Source organism: Coregonus lavaretus (genome assembly GCF_964263955.1).
Source record: "Coregonus lavaretus genome assembly, chromosome: 17".
Taxonomy (NCBI): domain Eukaryota; kingdom Metazoa; phylum Chordata; class Actinopteri; order Salmoniformes; family Salmonidae; genus Coregonus; species Coregonus lavaretus.
In genome coordinates, this window is record NC_140004.1 from 48,631,053 (window position 1) to 48,647,927 (window position 16,875).

At 43.9% G+C, this 16,875-nt stretch overlaps 1 protein-coding gene across 1 annotated transcript; it reads left to right on the forward strand.

The window, feature by feature from the left end:
- The first annotated feature begins 5,362 nt into the window (after positions 1 to 5,362).
- Positions 5,363 to 6,775, forward strand: LOC311144528 (uncharacterized protein). The gene is made up of 3 exons (XM_084180553.1): positions 5,363 to 5,473; positions 5,754 to 5,811; positions 6,353 to 6,775. Exons 1-3 carry the CDS (start codon positions 5,427 to 5,429, stop codon positions 6,557 to 6,559), a joined length of 312 nt encoding a protein of 103 aa, XP_084036679.1. The 5' UTR covers positions 5,363 to 5,426; the 3' UTR covers positions 6,560 to 6,775.
- Positions 6,776 to 16,875: the final 10,100 nt, after the last annotated feature.

Genomic DNA, 16,875 nt, shown 5'->3' on the forward strand with positions numbered 1-16,875 from the left:
ATTGGGCATCCCAAATGGCGCCCTATTTCCTATATAGTGTACTACTTTAGACCAGAGAATGGCGCCCTATTTCCTATATAGTGTACTACTTTTGACCAGAGAATGGCGCCCTATTTCCTATATAGTGTACTACTTTAGACCAGAGAATGGCGCCCTATTTCCTATATAGTGCACTACTTTAGACCAGAGAATGGCGCCCTATTTCCTATATAGTGCACTACTTTAGACCAGAGAATGGCGCCCTATTTCCTATATAGTGCACTACTTTAGACCAGAGAATGGCGCCCTATTTCCTATATAGTGCACTACTTTAGACCAGAGAATGGCGCCCTATTTCCTATATAGTGCACTACTTTAGACCAGAGAATGGCACCCTATTCCCTATATAGTGCACTACTTTAGACCAGAGAATGGCACCCTATTCCCTATATAGTGCACTACTTTAGACCAGAGAATGGCACCCTATTCCCTATACAGTGCACTACTTTAGACCAGAGAATGGCACCCTATTCCCTATATAGTGCACTACTTTAGACCAGAGCCAAGTAGGGTACCATTAGGGACTTATCCAAAGATCACTAGAGAACACCTATCTCCTACCCTGGTAATGATGCGATCTGGTTTCCTCTGCTAGAGAACACCTATCTCCTACCCTGGTAATGATGCGATCTGGTTTCCTCTGCTAGAGAACACCTATCTCCTACCCTGGTAATGATGCGATCTGGTTTCCTCTGCTAGAGAACACCTATCTCCTATCCTGGTAATGATGCGATCTGGTTTCCTCTGCTAGAGAACACCTATCTCCTACCCTGGTAATGATGCGATCTGGTTTCCTCTGCTAGAGAACACCTATCTCCTACCCTGGTAATGATGCGATCTGGTTTCCTCTGCTAGAGAACACCTATCTCCTACCCTGGTAATGATGCGATCTGGTTTCCTCTGCTAGAGAACACCTATCTCCTACCCTGGTAATGATGCGATCTGGTTTCCTCTGCTAGAGAACACCTATCTCCTACCCTGGTAATGATGCGATCTGGTTTCCTCTGCTAGAGAACACCTATCTCCTACCCTGGTAATGATGCGATCTGGTTTCCTCTGCTAGAGAACACCTATCTCCTACCCTGGTAATGATGCGATCTGGTTTCCTCTGCTAGAGAACACCTATCTCCTACCCTGGTAATGATGCGATCTGGTTTCCTCTGCTAGAGAACACCTATCTCCTACCCTGGTAATGATGCGATCTGGTTTCCTCTGCTAGAGAACACCTATCTCCTACCCTGGTAATGATGCAATCTGGTTTCCTCTGCTAGAGAACACCTATCTCCTATCCTGGTAATGATGCGATCTGGTTTCCTCTGCTAGAGAACACCTATCTCCTATCCTGGTAATGATGCGATCTGGTTTCCTCTGCTAGAGAACACCTATCTCCTATCCTGGTAATGATGCGATCTGGTTTCCTCTGCTAGAGAACACCTATCTCCTACCCTGGTAATGATGCGATCTGGTTTCCTCTGAGTTAATGGAAGACTGACGTGTCAGAGCAGAGCTAGCAGAGGTGGTCAAATAAAACAGAAAAACATGTTGTAAGATGCATGTTGTGAGGGTGACATGATCATCTTTCCATCAGCAACAACCAGTGGTACTAAAAGGGTTAAAAAGAGCCTCTTATGGTAGTATCTCCACTCTAGTAGCACCAATCTAGTAGCTCCATTCAGTAGTACCACTCAAGTAGCTCCACTCTAGTAGCTCCACTCTAGTAGCTCCAATCTAGTAGCTCCACTCTAGTAGTACCACTCTAGTAGTACAACTCTAGTAGCTCCACTCTAGTAGCTCCACTCTAGTAGTACCACTCTAGTAGTACCACTCTAGTAGTACCACTCTAGTAGTACCACTCTAGTAGTACCACTCTAGTAGTACCACTCTAGTAGCTCCACTCTAGTAGCTCCACTCTAGTAGTACCACTCTAGTAGTACAACTCTAGTAGCTCCACTCTAGTAGTACCACTCTAGTAGTACCACTCTAGTAGCGCCACTCTAGTAGCCCCACTCTAGTAGCTCCACTCTAGTAGTACCACTCTAGTAGCTCCACTCTAGTAGCTCCACTCTAGTAGTACCACTCTAGTAGTGCCACTCTAGTAGCGCCACTCTAGTAGCCCCACTCTAGTAGTACCACTCTAGTAGCTCCACTCTAGTAGCTCCACTCTAGTAGTACCACTCTAGTAGTACAATACATTTACATTTTAGTCATTTAGCAGACGCTCTTATCCAGAGCGACTTACAGGAGCAATTAGGGTTAAGTGCCTTGCTTAAGGGCACATCGACAGATTTTTCACCTAGTCGGCTCGGGGATTAGAACCAGCGACCTTTCGGTTACTGGCACAACGCTCTTACCCACTAAGCTACCTGCCGCCCTAGTAGCTCCACTCTAGTAGTACCACTCTAGTAGCTCCACTCTAGTAGCTCCACTCTAGTAGTACCACTCTAGTAGTACCACTCTAGTAGTACCACTCTAGTAGCTCCACTCTAGTAGTACCACTCTAGTAGCTCCAATCTTCTAGTAGCACCACTCTAGTAGCTCCACTCTAGTAGTACCACTCTAGTAGCTCCACTCTAGTAGTACCACTCTAGTAGCTCCAATCTTCTAGTAGCACCACTCTAGTAGATCCACTCTAGTAGTACCACTCTAGTAGTACCACTCTAGTAGCTCCACTCTAGTAGTGCCACTCTAGTAGCTCCAATCTTCTAGTAGCACCACTCTAGTAGCTCCACTCTAGTAGTACCACTCTAGTAGCACCACTCTAGTAGCTCCACTCTAGTAGTACCACTCTAGTAGTACCACTCTAGTAGCTCCACTCTAGTAGCTCCACTCTAGTAGCTCCACTCTAGTAGTACCACTCTAGTAGCGCCACTCTAGTAGCACCACTCTAGTAGCTCCACTCTAGTAGCTCCACTCTAGTAGCTCCACTCTAGTAGTACCACTCTAGTAGCTCCAATCTTCTAGTAGCACCACTCTAGTAGTACCACTCTAGTAGTACCACTCTAGTAGCACCACTCTAGTAGTACCACTCTAGTAGCATCACTCTAGTAGCTCCAATCTTCTAGTAGCACCACTCTAGTAGCTCCACTCTAGTAGTACCACTCTAGTAGTACCACTCTAGTAGCTCCACTCTAGTAGCTCCACTCTAGTAGTACCACTCTAGTAGCGCCACTCTAGTAGCACCACTCTAGTAGCTCCACTCTAGTAGCTCCACTCTAGTAGCTCCACTCTAGTAGTACCACTCTAGTAGCTCCAATCTTCTAGTAGCACCACTCTAGTAGTACCACTCTAGTAGTACCACTCTAGTAGCACCACTCTAGTAGTACCACTCTAGTAGCTCCACTCTAGTAGTACCACTCTAGTAGCTCCAATCTTCTAGTAGCACCACTCTAGTAGTACCACTCTAGTAGTACCACTCTAGTAGCACCACTCTAGTAGTACCACTCTAGTAGCACCACTCTAGTAGCTCCAATCTTCTAGTAGCACCACTCTAGTAGCTCCACTCTAGTAGTACCACTCTAGTAGTACCACTCTAGTAGCACCACTCTAGTAGCTCCACTCTAGTAGCTCCACTCTAGTAGCTCCACTCTAGTAGTACCACTCTAGTAGCTCCAATCTTCTAGTAGCACCACTCTAGTAGCTCCACTCTAGTAGTACCACTCTAGTAGCTCCACTCTAGTAGTACCACTCTAGTAGCTCCAATCTTCTAGTAGCACCACTCTAGTAGATCCACTCTAGTAGTACCACTCTAGTAGTACCACTCTAGTAGCTCCACTCTAGTAGTACCACTCTAGTAGCTCCAATCTTCTAGTAGCACCACTCTAGTAGCACCACTCTAGTAGTACCACTCTAGTAGCACCACTCTAGTAGCTCCACTCTAGTAGTACCACTCTAGTAGTACCACTCTAGTAGCTCTACTCTAGTAGCTCCACTCTAGTAGTACCACTCTAGTAGCTCCACTCTAGTAGTACCACTCTAGTAGCTCCAATCTTCTAGTAGCACCACTCTAGTAGTACCACTCTAGTAGCTCCACTCTAGTAGTACCACTCTAGTAGTACCACTCTAGTAGCTCCACTCTAGTAGTACCACTCTAGTAGCTCCAATCTTCTAGTAGCACCACTCTAGTAGATCCACTCTAGTAGTACCACTCTAGTAGTACCACTCTAGTAGCTCCACTCTAGTAGTACCACTCTAGTAGCTCCAATCTTCTAGTAGCACCACTCTAGTAGCTCCACTCTAGTAGTACCACTCTAGTAGCACCACTCTAGTAGCTCCACTCTAGTAGTACCACTCTAGTAGTACCACTCTAGTAGCTCTACTCTAGTAGCTCCACTCTAGTAGTACCACTCTAGTAGCTCCACTCTAGTAGTACCACTCTAGTAGCTCCAATCTTCTAGTAGCACCACTCTAGTAGTACCACTCTAGTAGCTCCACTCTAGTAGTACCACTCTAGTAGTACCACTCTAGTAGCTCCACTCTAGTAGTACCACTCTAGTAGTACCACTCTAGTAGCTCCACTCTAGTAGTACCACTCTAGTAGTACCACTCTAGTAGTACCACTCTAGTAGCTCCACTCTAGTAGTACCACTCTAGTAGTACCACTCTAGTAGCTCCACTCTAGTAGTACCACTCTAGTAGCTCCAATCTTCTAGTAGCACCACACTAGAAGTACCACTCTAGTAGCTCCACTCTTCTAGTAGCTCCACTCTAGTAGTACAAACAGCGGCTGAAGGGAGAAAATGCGATCTAATGCGGACGTCTCGGCTACATCTCGGCAATGTGCAAACGCTCTCCATAGTACATCGGGCCGACGTCGGCGAGATGTATGTGTGCTGTCTGAGTCACTGATAATGCTTGAGAACAGGTGATTTACAATAGACTACCTTGGCTGCTCCCCCCGGTCTTACTCTACAGAGACCCAGTAAACTTTCGGGCATTTCATCAACATAGTTGTCCGTCATTGAATGGTGCTGTGCAGCACTGATACGGTTGGGAACAAGTATCATTTAAAAGAAATACATCGATTTATGTGAATTTGTGACTTTCTATTGCCTTACTGCCTGCTCCTGTCACTTTGTAGAAATCACAGTTCAGTTGTCAGCACACAGACATATACAGGAGGCTAAACAGACATATACAGGAGGCTAAACAGCTGCTGCTAGGGTGTCATGTCAGAACACAGACATATACAGGAGGCGAAACATTTACTTTTACTTTCATTTTTTGTCTCTTATTGCAACAACAGCAGAGCTACTACGCGCGTGCCGCACCCTGTTGCTACCGTTTCTTCGTTTGCAAAAGATGCGATTTTTGTTTATTCTCAAACAATTCATTGATTTGATAACGCTCCTCCGCGATTGCAAGCAAACTATTCACAAGTCATCTATTCGATGTTGATGTGCAATATCCCCGTTTTGAACGAGCTTCTTTCGATCAGGTCAGTGACTTTTTCCTACAATAATTTAATGTTATTGACTGATCTCGATTTGACATCCAGTTCTAACAATATATTTAGGATTACGATTGCAGAACGATAAAAACAATGGCCATTTAACAATTTTATGTGCAATATTCTGTGCTATGCTATTAGCTATAACTTTTAGAAAGTTCCCAAAACAATATCATAGTTTCGTTTTTGCAGAAATGGTGCTGCTGTCATGTTTGTTTCCCATTACATTTGGTTACATTCCTCTAATATATATTTTTTCCAATTCCAGGCCCACAATGGTTTTCACTGATGAGGAGGAAGTGTGGTTGGAAAGAATATCTTCAGAGGTAGGTTTCTAAGTCAAAGTCCAGCAGTAAATGCCGGGGCGGCAGGTAGCTTAGTGGTTAAGAGCATAGTGCCTAAGAGCATTGTGCCAGTAACCGAAAGGTCGCTGGTTCTAATCCAAAACAAATGATATTACAATCATTTTTGTTATCAAAACTGTGTTTCACATGTTATTCAATGTATTCACATATTATTGTTTGTACTAGTAGTATATTACAGATTATGAACATAATGTATGCAATCACCATCAGATTCCTCCACTTGTTAAATAAAACCAGATAGGGTTACAGGGCATTATGGGTACAGTAGTAAAACCAGATATGTTTATAGGGCATTGTGGGTACTGTAGTGCATCATGCTACACTCCACCCTATTTACTGTCCTATCTGAGATACAGGATCACTGAATGTGAGATTATGAATATAATGCATCATATAATCAGATTCCTCCACCGCTTTCTCCACCCGTCCATAGTTCCCAGAAGAATAAAGTTGTCTGATGATAATTAACTGTTTTATAACCATCATACTCTTCCTCCATAAGGTCCCAGACTGCGATGAGCTGACAGCCCTGGAGGGACAACTGAGTCAGATGGCTAAACCATGCAGCCCGTTTGAAGCCCTGATATTCCAGATCTCAGCTTCTATCCAGTTTGGACTGACCAGCCTGCACAGCGCCGTACCTCTGGCCCCAGAAGCAGGCACCAAGCACAGCCACAAGAGGGCCGTTGTCTCCTCGCAGTGTAGATGAACTGTCTCCCAAATGGAACCGTATTCCCTATGGGCCCTGGTCAAAGATAATAATTTATAGGGGAACTGGGGGTGATTTGGCAAGCAGCCAAGAAAAGAATAACATGGTTAAAAAGCTTGAACTGAACTGATTCATGTAGCTACTGATCAATCAACCGATTCTACAAGGAGCACAGTCAAGATTAAGCAAGCATACCCACATAGGGCCTGATTCAGACTTGAGATAAGTGGACTTAACATGGACTTCAGTAAAACACCTGGACTGAAGTCCATGTTAAATCCACTTATCTCAAGTCTGAAACAGCCTCATAAAGCACAAAGAGGACTATTCTGGATACACAAGGATAGCCTGGGTTAGGAGAATGGAACAAGGATAGCCTGGGTTAGGAGAATGGAACAAGGATAGCCTGGGTTAGGAGAATGGACGGCAACACAAGACTGGAACAAGTTGGGGGGGAAGAAAGACTGACTCTGATTAGTATCATGTTCTCTATTCTAAACCAAAGAATTGATTCCAACACAATAAGAGCCAACAGACATGTGCACAAACACCTACACACACAGACACACACAGACACACACCTACACACACAGACACACACCTACACACCTACACACCTACACACCTACACACCTACACACCTACCCACCTACACACCTACACACACCTACACACCTACACACACACACACACCTACACACCTACCCACCTACACACCTACACACACCTACACACCTACACACACAGACACACCTACACACACAGACACACACCTACACACCTACACACCTACCCACCTACACACCTACACACACCTACACACCTACACACACAGACACACACCTACACACCTACACACCTACACACACAGACACACACCTACACACCTACACACACACACACACCTACACACCTACACACACAGACACACACCTACACACACAGACACACACCTACACACACAGACACACACCTACACACCTACACACACAGACACACACCTACACACACAGACACACACCCACACACCTACACACACAGACACACACCTACACACCTACACACACAGACACACACCTACACACCTACACACACAGACACACACCTACACACACACACACACACACACCTACACACACACACAGACCCACACCTACACACACAGACACACACCTACACACACAGACACACACCTACACACACACACACACACCTACACACACACACACACCTACACACCTACACACACACACACACACCTACACACACAGACACACACCTACACACCTACACACACAGACACACACCTACACACACACACCCACACAGACACAGACACACACCTACACACACACAGACACACACCTACACACACACAGACACCTACACACACACACAGACACCTACACACACACACACACCTACACACACAGACACACACCTACACACACAGACACACACCTACACACACCTACACACACAGACACACACCTACACACACACAGACACACACAGACACACACCTACACACACACAGACACACACCTACACACACACAGACACACACCTACACACACACAGACACCTACACACACCTACACACACACACAGACACACACCTAGACACACCTACACACCTACACCCGGATACCTCAGTGAGGTTATCTCTTATCAGTTCTAAGTACTGTGAGCCAGTATGTAGAGCGTTCATTATGTCTTGATTTATTTTGTACATTTTCATAATAATTTTTCGACTTAATTTCTTTACAACTAGTGTTTTTCTAAATGTTCATATTTACACTTCATGGTGCTTTAAATACGTTTTAAGTTTGCCAACAGCCATACACAGTAGCCTGTATATATTATATATCATATAATAATATGTATATTAGACTGTAAACTCAGCTAACATATTATTAATGCCGTCTCTTGAAACTGTTCTCAGACAGTGTGGGATTATGCCTAAAGCTGATCGACAACATTCATTATAAATGTTTACATTATTTTTCTGAAGAGATTGCGAGACAGAGGATAGAATATTTAGATATCTCCAATTAAACTACAGTGAGTCTACACTTGCACAGTCTTCACATTTTGCTGTCTTAAAATTAAATAAAAAAATTGATTACATTTGATTTTTTTTCCTACCGAGGTACACAACCTAGTCAGCATTTTCAAAGTGAAAGAAACATTTTAGAAAATTGTCCTAATTAATACAAAATATGTCTTGATTGCGTGTGCTCACACCCCAGAGTTAATACTTGGTGGAAGCACCTTTGGCAGCCATTACAGAGCTAATACTTGGTGGAAGCACCTTTGGCAGCCATTACAGAGCTAATACTTGGTGGAAGCACCTTTTGGCAGCCATTACAGAGCTAATACTTGGTGGAAGCAACTTTGGCAGCCATTACAGAGCTAATACTTGGTGGAAGCACCTTTGGCAGCCATTACAGAGCTAATACTTGGTGGAAGCACCTTTGGCAGCCATTACAGAGCTAATACTTGGTGGAAGCACCTTTTGGCAGCCATTACAGAGCCAATACTTGGTGGAAGCACCTTTGGCAGCCATTACAGAGCTAATACTTGGTGGAAGCACCTTTGGCAGCCATTACAGAGCTAATACTTGGTGGAAGCACCTTTTGGCAGCCATTACAGAGTTAATACTTGGTGGACCACCTTTTGGCAGCCATTACAGAGCTAATACTTGGTGGACCACCTTTTGGCAGCCATTACAGAGCTAATACTTGGTGGACCACCTTTTGGCAGCCATTACAGAGCTAATACTTGGTGGAAGCACCTTTGGCAGCCATTACAGAGCTAATACTTGGTGGAAGCACCTTTTGGCAGCCATTACAGAGCTAATACTTGGTGGAAGCACCTTTTGGCAGCCATTACAGAGTTAATACTTGGTGGACCACCTTTTGGCAGCCATTACAGAGCTAATACTTGGTGGACCACCTTTTGTCAGCCATTACAGAGCTAATACTTGGTGGACCACCTTTTGGCAGCCATTACAGAGCTAATACTTGGTGGAAGCACCTTTGGCAGCCATTACAGAGCTAATACTTGGTGGAAGCACCTTTGGCAGCCATTACAGAGCTAATACTTGGTGGAAGCACCTTTTGGCAGCCATTACAGAGCTAATACTTGGTGGAAGCACCTTTTGGCAGCCATTACAGAGTTAATACTTGGTGGACCACCTTTGGCAGCCATTACAGAGCTAATACTTGGTGGACCACCTTTTGGCAGCCATTACAGAGCTAATACTTGGTGGACCACCTTTTGGCAGCCATTACAGAGCTAATACTTGGTGGAAGCACCTTTTGGCAGCCATTACAGAGCTAATACTTGGTGGAAGCACCTTTTGGCAGCCATTACAGAGCTAATACTTGGTGGAAGCACCTTTGGCAGCCATTACAGAGCTAATACTTGGTGGAAGCACCTTTGGCAGCCATTACAGAGCTAATACTTGGTGGAAGCACCTTTGGCAGCCATTACAGAGCTAATACTTGGTGGAAGCACCTTTGGCAGCCATTACAGAGCTAATACTTGGTGGAAGCACCTTTGGCAGCCATTACAGAGCTAATACTTGGTGGAAGCACCTTTGGCAGCCATTACATGGAGTGGAAGATGCAGTAGAGGAATGGAAGATGCAGTAGAGGAATGGAAGGTGCAGTAGAGGAATGGAAGGTGCAGTAGAGGAATGGAAGGTGCAGTAGAGGAATGGAAGGTGCAGTAGAGGAATGGAAGGTGCAGTAGAGGAATGGAAGGTGCAGTAGAGGAATGGAAGGTGCAGTAGAGGAATGGGAGGTGCAGTAGAGGATTGGGAGGTGCAGTAGAGGAATGGAAGGTGCACTAGAGGAATGGGAGGTGCAGTAGAGGATTTGGAAGATGCAGTAGAGGAATGGAAGGTGCAGTAGAGGAATGGAAGGTGCAGTAGAGGAATGGAAGGTGCACTAGAGGAATGGGAGGTGCAGTAGAGGATTTGGAAGATGCAGTAGAGGAATGGAAGGTGCAGTAGAGGAATGGAAGGTGCAGTAGAGGAATGGAAGATGCAGTAGAGGAATGGGAGGTGCAGTAGAGGAATGGAAGATGCAGTAGAGGAATGGGAGGTGCAGTAGAGGAATGGAAGGTGCAGTAGAGGAATGGAAGGTGCAGTAGAGGAATGGGAGGTGCAGTAGAGGAATGGAAGGTGCAGTAGAGGAATGGGAGGTGCAGTAGAGGAATGGAAGGTGCAGTAGAGGAATGGAAGGTGCAGTAGAGGAATGGAAGGTGCAGAAGAGGAATGGAAGGTGCAGTAGAGGAATGGGAGGTGCAGTAGAGGAATGGAAGGTGCAGTAGAGGAATTCAGTGCTGAGGCAGAGGGCTCGTAGTGAGGACGACTGGCTACTACTCTGAACTGTGTGTGGTGAGCTTTCTGGCACCCAGAGCTGCTGAGGCATCAAGTGGGTGCCAGACATTGTGAAGGAGGAGAAGTCCAGTAGCTATAAGATTCAGGCTGGTTCCCAGAGTAGCCTTCTACATTATCGTCACCAGACTCTTCATCAACCATCTCCCTGACCACCTTCCTCTGATCAAGCCATGAACTGTCCCTCTCCATCTTTGGAGAATGGATGCACTCAGACTTGGCCCCTATTGGTTGACCAACTATAGCTAGGCTACTCTATAGCTAGGCTACTCTATAGCTAGGCTACTCTATAGCTAGGCTACTCTATCGCTAGGCTACTCTATAGCTAGGCTACTCTATCGCTAGGCTACTCTATCGCTAGGCTACTCTATAGCTAGGCTACTCTATAGCTAGGCTACTCTATCGCTAGGCTACTCTATAGCTAGGCTACTCTATCGCTAGGCTACTCTATCGCTAGGCTACTCTATAGCTAGGCTACTCTATCGCTAGGCTACTCTATAGCTAGGCTACTCTATAGCTAGGCTACTCTATCGCTAGGCTACTCTATCGCTAGGCTACTCTATAGCTAGGCTACTCTATCGCTAGGCTACTCTATCGCTAGGCTACTCTATAGCTAGGCTACTCTATCGCTAGGCTACTCTATAGCTAGGCTACTCTATCGCTAGGCTACTCTATAGCTAGGCTACTCTATAGCTAGGCTACTCTATCGCTAGGCTACTCTATAGCTAGGCTACTCTATCGCTAGGCTACTCTATCGCTAGGCTACTCTATCGCTAGGCTACTCTATAGCTAGGCTACTCTATCGCTAGGCTACTCTATAGCTAGGCTACTCTATAGCTAGGCTACTCTATCGCTAGGCTACTCTATCGCTAGGCTACTCTATCGCTAGGCTACTCATGATGTGTTGCTGGGTTTTTCTTCTTTTGATGCGCTTTGAGATTATGAAAAGTGCTATTGAAATGTAATACATTTTTATTATACCAAACATGGTTGATTTTGTTTAGTGGAGCAAAAATCTCTGATGAAGGCCAAGAGGCCGACACGTAAGTTTCAATAACAAAGTGATACTAGCAAGAAAAGTGGGCAGGTTTCTGTTTTCTTTCAACTTAACTAGCTGTTACCATGCACCTGTAACAACATATCTCAGTCTAATTGTTACCATCACCTGTAACAACATATCTCAGTCTAATTGTTACCATCACCTGTAACAACATATCTCAGTCTAATTGTTACCATCACCTGTAACAACATATCTCAGTCTAATTGTTACCATCACCTGTAACAACATATCTCAGTCTAATTGTTACCATGCACCTGTAACAAGTTTTAAGGGAGCGTGCAATTGGCATGCTGACTGCAGGAATGTCCACCAGAGCTGTTGCCAGAGAATTTAATGTTCATTTCTACCATAAGCCGCCTCCAATGTCGTTTTAGAGAATTTGGCAGTACGTCCAACCAGCCTCACAACCGCAGACCCCGTGTATGGCGTCGTGTGGCCGAGCGGTTTGCTGTTGTCAGCGTTGTGAACAGAGTGCCCCATGGTGGCGGTGGGGTTATGGTATGGGCATGGACAATTGAACACAATTGCATTTTATTGATGGCAATTTGAATGCACAGAGATACCGTGACGAGGTCCTGAGGCCCATTGACGTGCCACTCATCCACCGCCATCACCTCATGTTTCAGCATGATAACGCACAGCCCCATGTCACAAGGATCTGTACACAATTCCTGTAAACTGATAATGTCCCAGTTCTTCCATATAATAATATGGCATTTAGCAGACACTTTTATCCAAAGCGACTTACAGTCATGTGTGCATGCATTTTTACATATGGGTGGTCCCGGGGATCGAACCCACTATCCTGGCGTTACAAGCGCAATGCTCTACCAATTGAGCTACATACTCACCAGACATGTCACCCAATGAGCATGTTTGGGATGCTCTGGATCGACGTGTACTACAGTGTGTTCCAGTCCCCACCAATATCCAGCAACTTCTCACAGCCATTGAAGAGGAGTGGGACAACGTTCCACAGGCCACAATCAACAGCCTGATCAACTCTATGCGAAGGAGATGTGTCACGCTGCATGAGGCAAATGGTGGTCACACCAGATACTGACTGGTTTTCTGATCCACGCCCCTACCTTTTTTTTTTAAGGTATCTGTGACCAACAGATGCATATCTGTATTCCCAGTCATGTGAACTCCATAGATTAGGGCCTAATGAATGTATTTAAATTGACTGATGTCCTTATATGAACTGTAACTCACTAAAATCTTTGAAATTGTTTCATGTTGCGATTATAATTTAGTTCAGTATACATGTAAAGGCCTGTAATAGGTATTATGCCATTTTAACATGTATACATGTGTTTAACATGTGGTGCCGTTTAACATGAGGGAGGACACATTTGTTTTCATGAGCATGGCCTTATTTCTATTACAGCATATTGGATGACTGTCATTCATATTCCATTCACCCAGTTCAATGTAACAGCGATAGGTTTAGGCTACGACATGATACTTAAATTTTCCCTGTACCCATCATGAGGTTGCTACAACCTAGCCTATGGAGGAAAGTTTACAACGTAGGTGCACACAGGTCGAGAGACAGATTTGTAATCAAAGTGACCCGCCTTGCACACTCTTGCCTGCGTCTACCTGATATAGGGTGTAATCATTAGTCCAACAGTTGCAAACGAGAGTTTGTATTGGACAAATTCAGGCATGTTTATCCCCGTTTTGTTCCGTTTGCTTCCGTTTAAGAAATGTTTTTCAACAGAATCGGCGGAATGAATACACCCCTGATCACATGTAAACAGAGTTCACTCTCATAACAGCCACGTTGTATTCCTTCTCTTCCCTTCGCGTGTGGACTTCAATGCACAACACATCAGCTGTATGTGACCAGGCGAAAACACCTTTCCAAGCCAAACCTCTACAAACAGTCTACATCGTTGTCACCATATTAGCTAAAGTAACGTCATAGTCAGCATAGCTAATAGAACTAACGCGTTAGTAAACCCGCTACAATCATGCAGTAATGTTAGTGCGCAATGCCAAGCGTCGGCTGGAGTGGTCGGTTCTCTAGAAAGAGGCCGAGTTGGATGACCGTTCAAATAAATGTTTCTGAGTTCCTTTGAACATTGCCTTCAAAACACCAATATATATATATATATATATATTTTATATTTTAGACATGTAACTATGGCCACATGACTTACTCAAAGCCTTTTTGTTGCAGCATTTCTCCAGCCGGTCCACAGTTATTGGCCACCTTACTATTTTGTTCAATTACAAGATAAATCAGTTTAATTTGTTCAAAAACGAGACACCAACCTCGTCTCTGAATGTTTAATAGATAGCTAACCTTCTGGTTGAAAAGAAATTGACTGGCCAGTCGACTTTTCATTGCGAAGCCCGGTGCGCTCTCCTGTGGACTGTTACAATGGTTCTTCACCAACATATTATCCAGTGTTGCTACCAAATAATGTCTCATCATTTGTTTTACAGATTATTGTTATGTTTTGAGAAAGTAGATAACAGTTTAATACTAAAATATAAATGAGTTTGAATCATTTACATCAAATTACAAACATGTTGTTTTCAGTGATGTGCATTGACATGAACAATGTAAACACTGTGTTGGAATCTGTGATGGAGTGATGCACTTTGAAAGTAAAGGAAGAAATACACAAGATGGTTTGAATAAATATATATATATATATATATATATATATATATATATTATATTTTAGACATATACATATATACAGTGCTATGAAAAAGTATTTGGCCCCTTTCTAATTTTCTCTACCTTTGCATATTTGTGATACTGAATGTTATCAGATCTTCAATCAAAACCTAATATTAGATAAAGGGAACATAAGAGAACAAATAACACAACAATTACATATTTATTTCATAAACAAAGTTATGCAACACCCAATTCCCCTGTGTGAAAAAGTAATTTCCCCCTTACACTCAATAACTGGTTGTGCCACCTTTAGCTGCAATGACTCCAACCAAATGCTTCCTGTAGTTGTTGATCAGTCTCTCACGTTGCTGTGGAGGAATTTTGGCCCACTCTTCCACGCAGAACTGCTTTTTATTTTATTTTTATTTTTTATTTTACCTTTATTTAACTAGGCAAGTCAGTTAAGAACAAATTCTTATTTACAATGACGGCCTACACTGGCCAAACCCAGACGACGCTGGACCAATTGTGCGCCGCCCTATGGGACTCAGTGACGTGTGGGTTTTCAAGCATGAACTGCTCGTTTCAAGTCCTGCCACAACATCTCAATTGGGATTAGGTCTGGACTTTGACTAGGCCATTCCAAAACTTCAAATTTGTTGCTTTTTAGCAATTTTTTTGGGACGAGATGGGTCCCATTATGCCTGGCGAAAACCAAACACTGCATTCCACAATAAGAACATCATACCAAAGGTCAAGCGTGGTGGTGGTGTGATGGTTTGGGGATGCTTTTGCTGCCTCAGGACCTGGACGACTTGCCTTAATAGAAGGAACCATGAATTCTGCTCTGTATCAGAGAATTCTACAGGAGAATGTCAGACCATCTGTCTGTGAGCTGAAGCTGAAGCGCAGCTGGGTCATGCAGCAAGACAATTATCCAAAACACACAATCAAGTCTACATGAAAATAGTTAAAAAGCAACAAATTGGAAGTTTTGGAATGGCCTAGCTGAAGCTGGAGCAGGGGACTGGAACTTCTTTTTATTCTTTAAACTTTATTTAACCTTTATTTAACGTTTATTGCACCTTTATTGAACCTTTATTGAAGCTTTATTTAACTAGGCAAGTCAATTAAGAACATTCTTAATTACAATGACGGCCTACCAAGAGGCAAAAGGCCTCCTGCGGGGACGGGGGCTGGGATTAATATATATATAGGACCAAACACACATCACGACAAGAGAGAGACGTCACAACACTACATAAAGAGAGACACCACAACACTACATAAAGAGAGACGCCACAACACTACATAAAGAGAGACGCCACAACACTACATAAAGAGAGACGCCACAACACTACATAAAGAGAGACGCCACAACACTACATAAAGAGAGACACCACAACACTACATAAAGAGAGACACCACAACACTACATAAAGAGAGACACCACAACACTACATAAAGAGAGACACCACAACACTACATAAAGAGAGACACCACAACACTACATAAAGAGAGACGCCACAACACTACATAAAGAGAGACACCACAACACTACATAAAGAGAGACGCCACAACACTACATAAAGAGAGACAGACACCACAACACTACATAAAGAGATACAACACTACATAAAGAGAGACGCCACAACACTACATAAAGAGAGACGCCACAACACTACATAAAGAGAGACGCCACAACACTACATAAAGAGAGACACCACAACACTACATAAAGAGAGACACCACAACACTACATAAAGAGAGACACCACAACACTACATAAAGAGAGACACCACAACACTACATAAAGAGACCTAAGACAACAACGCAGCATGGAAGCAACACAACATGACAACAACATGGTAGCAACACAACATGGTACAAACATTATTGGGCACAGACAACAGCACAAAGGGCAAGAAGGTAGAGACAACAATACATCACGCGAAGCAGCCACAACTGTCAGTAAGTATGTGGAGGATGAGGGCTGCAGTAGGTATCTCAGAGTAAAGAGTGCAGTGATGTGTCCTATAAGGAGCATTGGTGGCAAATCTGATGGCCGAATGATAAAGAACATCTAGCCCAGGGGAGTCAAACTCATTTTAGCTCAGGGGCCACATGGAGGAAAATCTATTCCCAAGTGGGTCGGACCGGAAAAATCATGGTATATATAACTTAAAAACAACAACTTCAGATTGTTT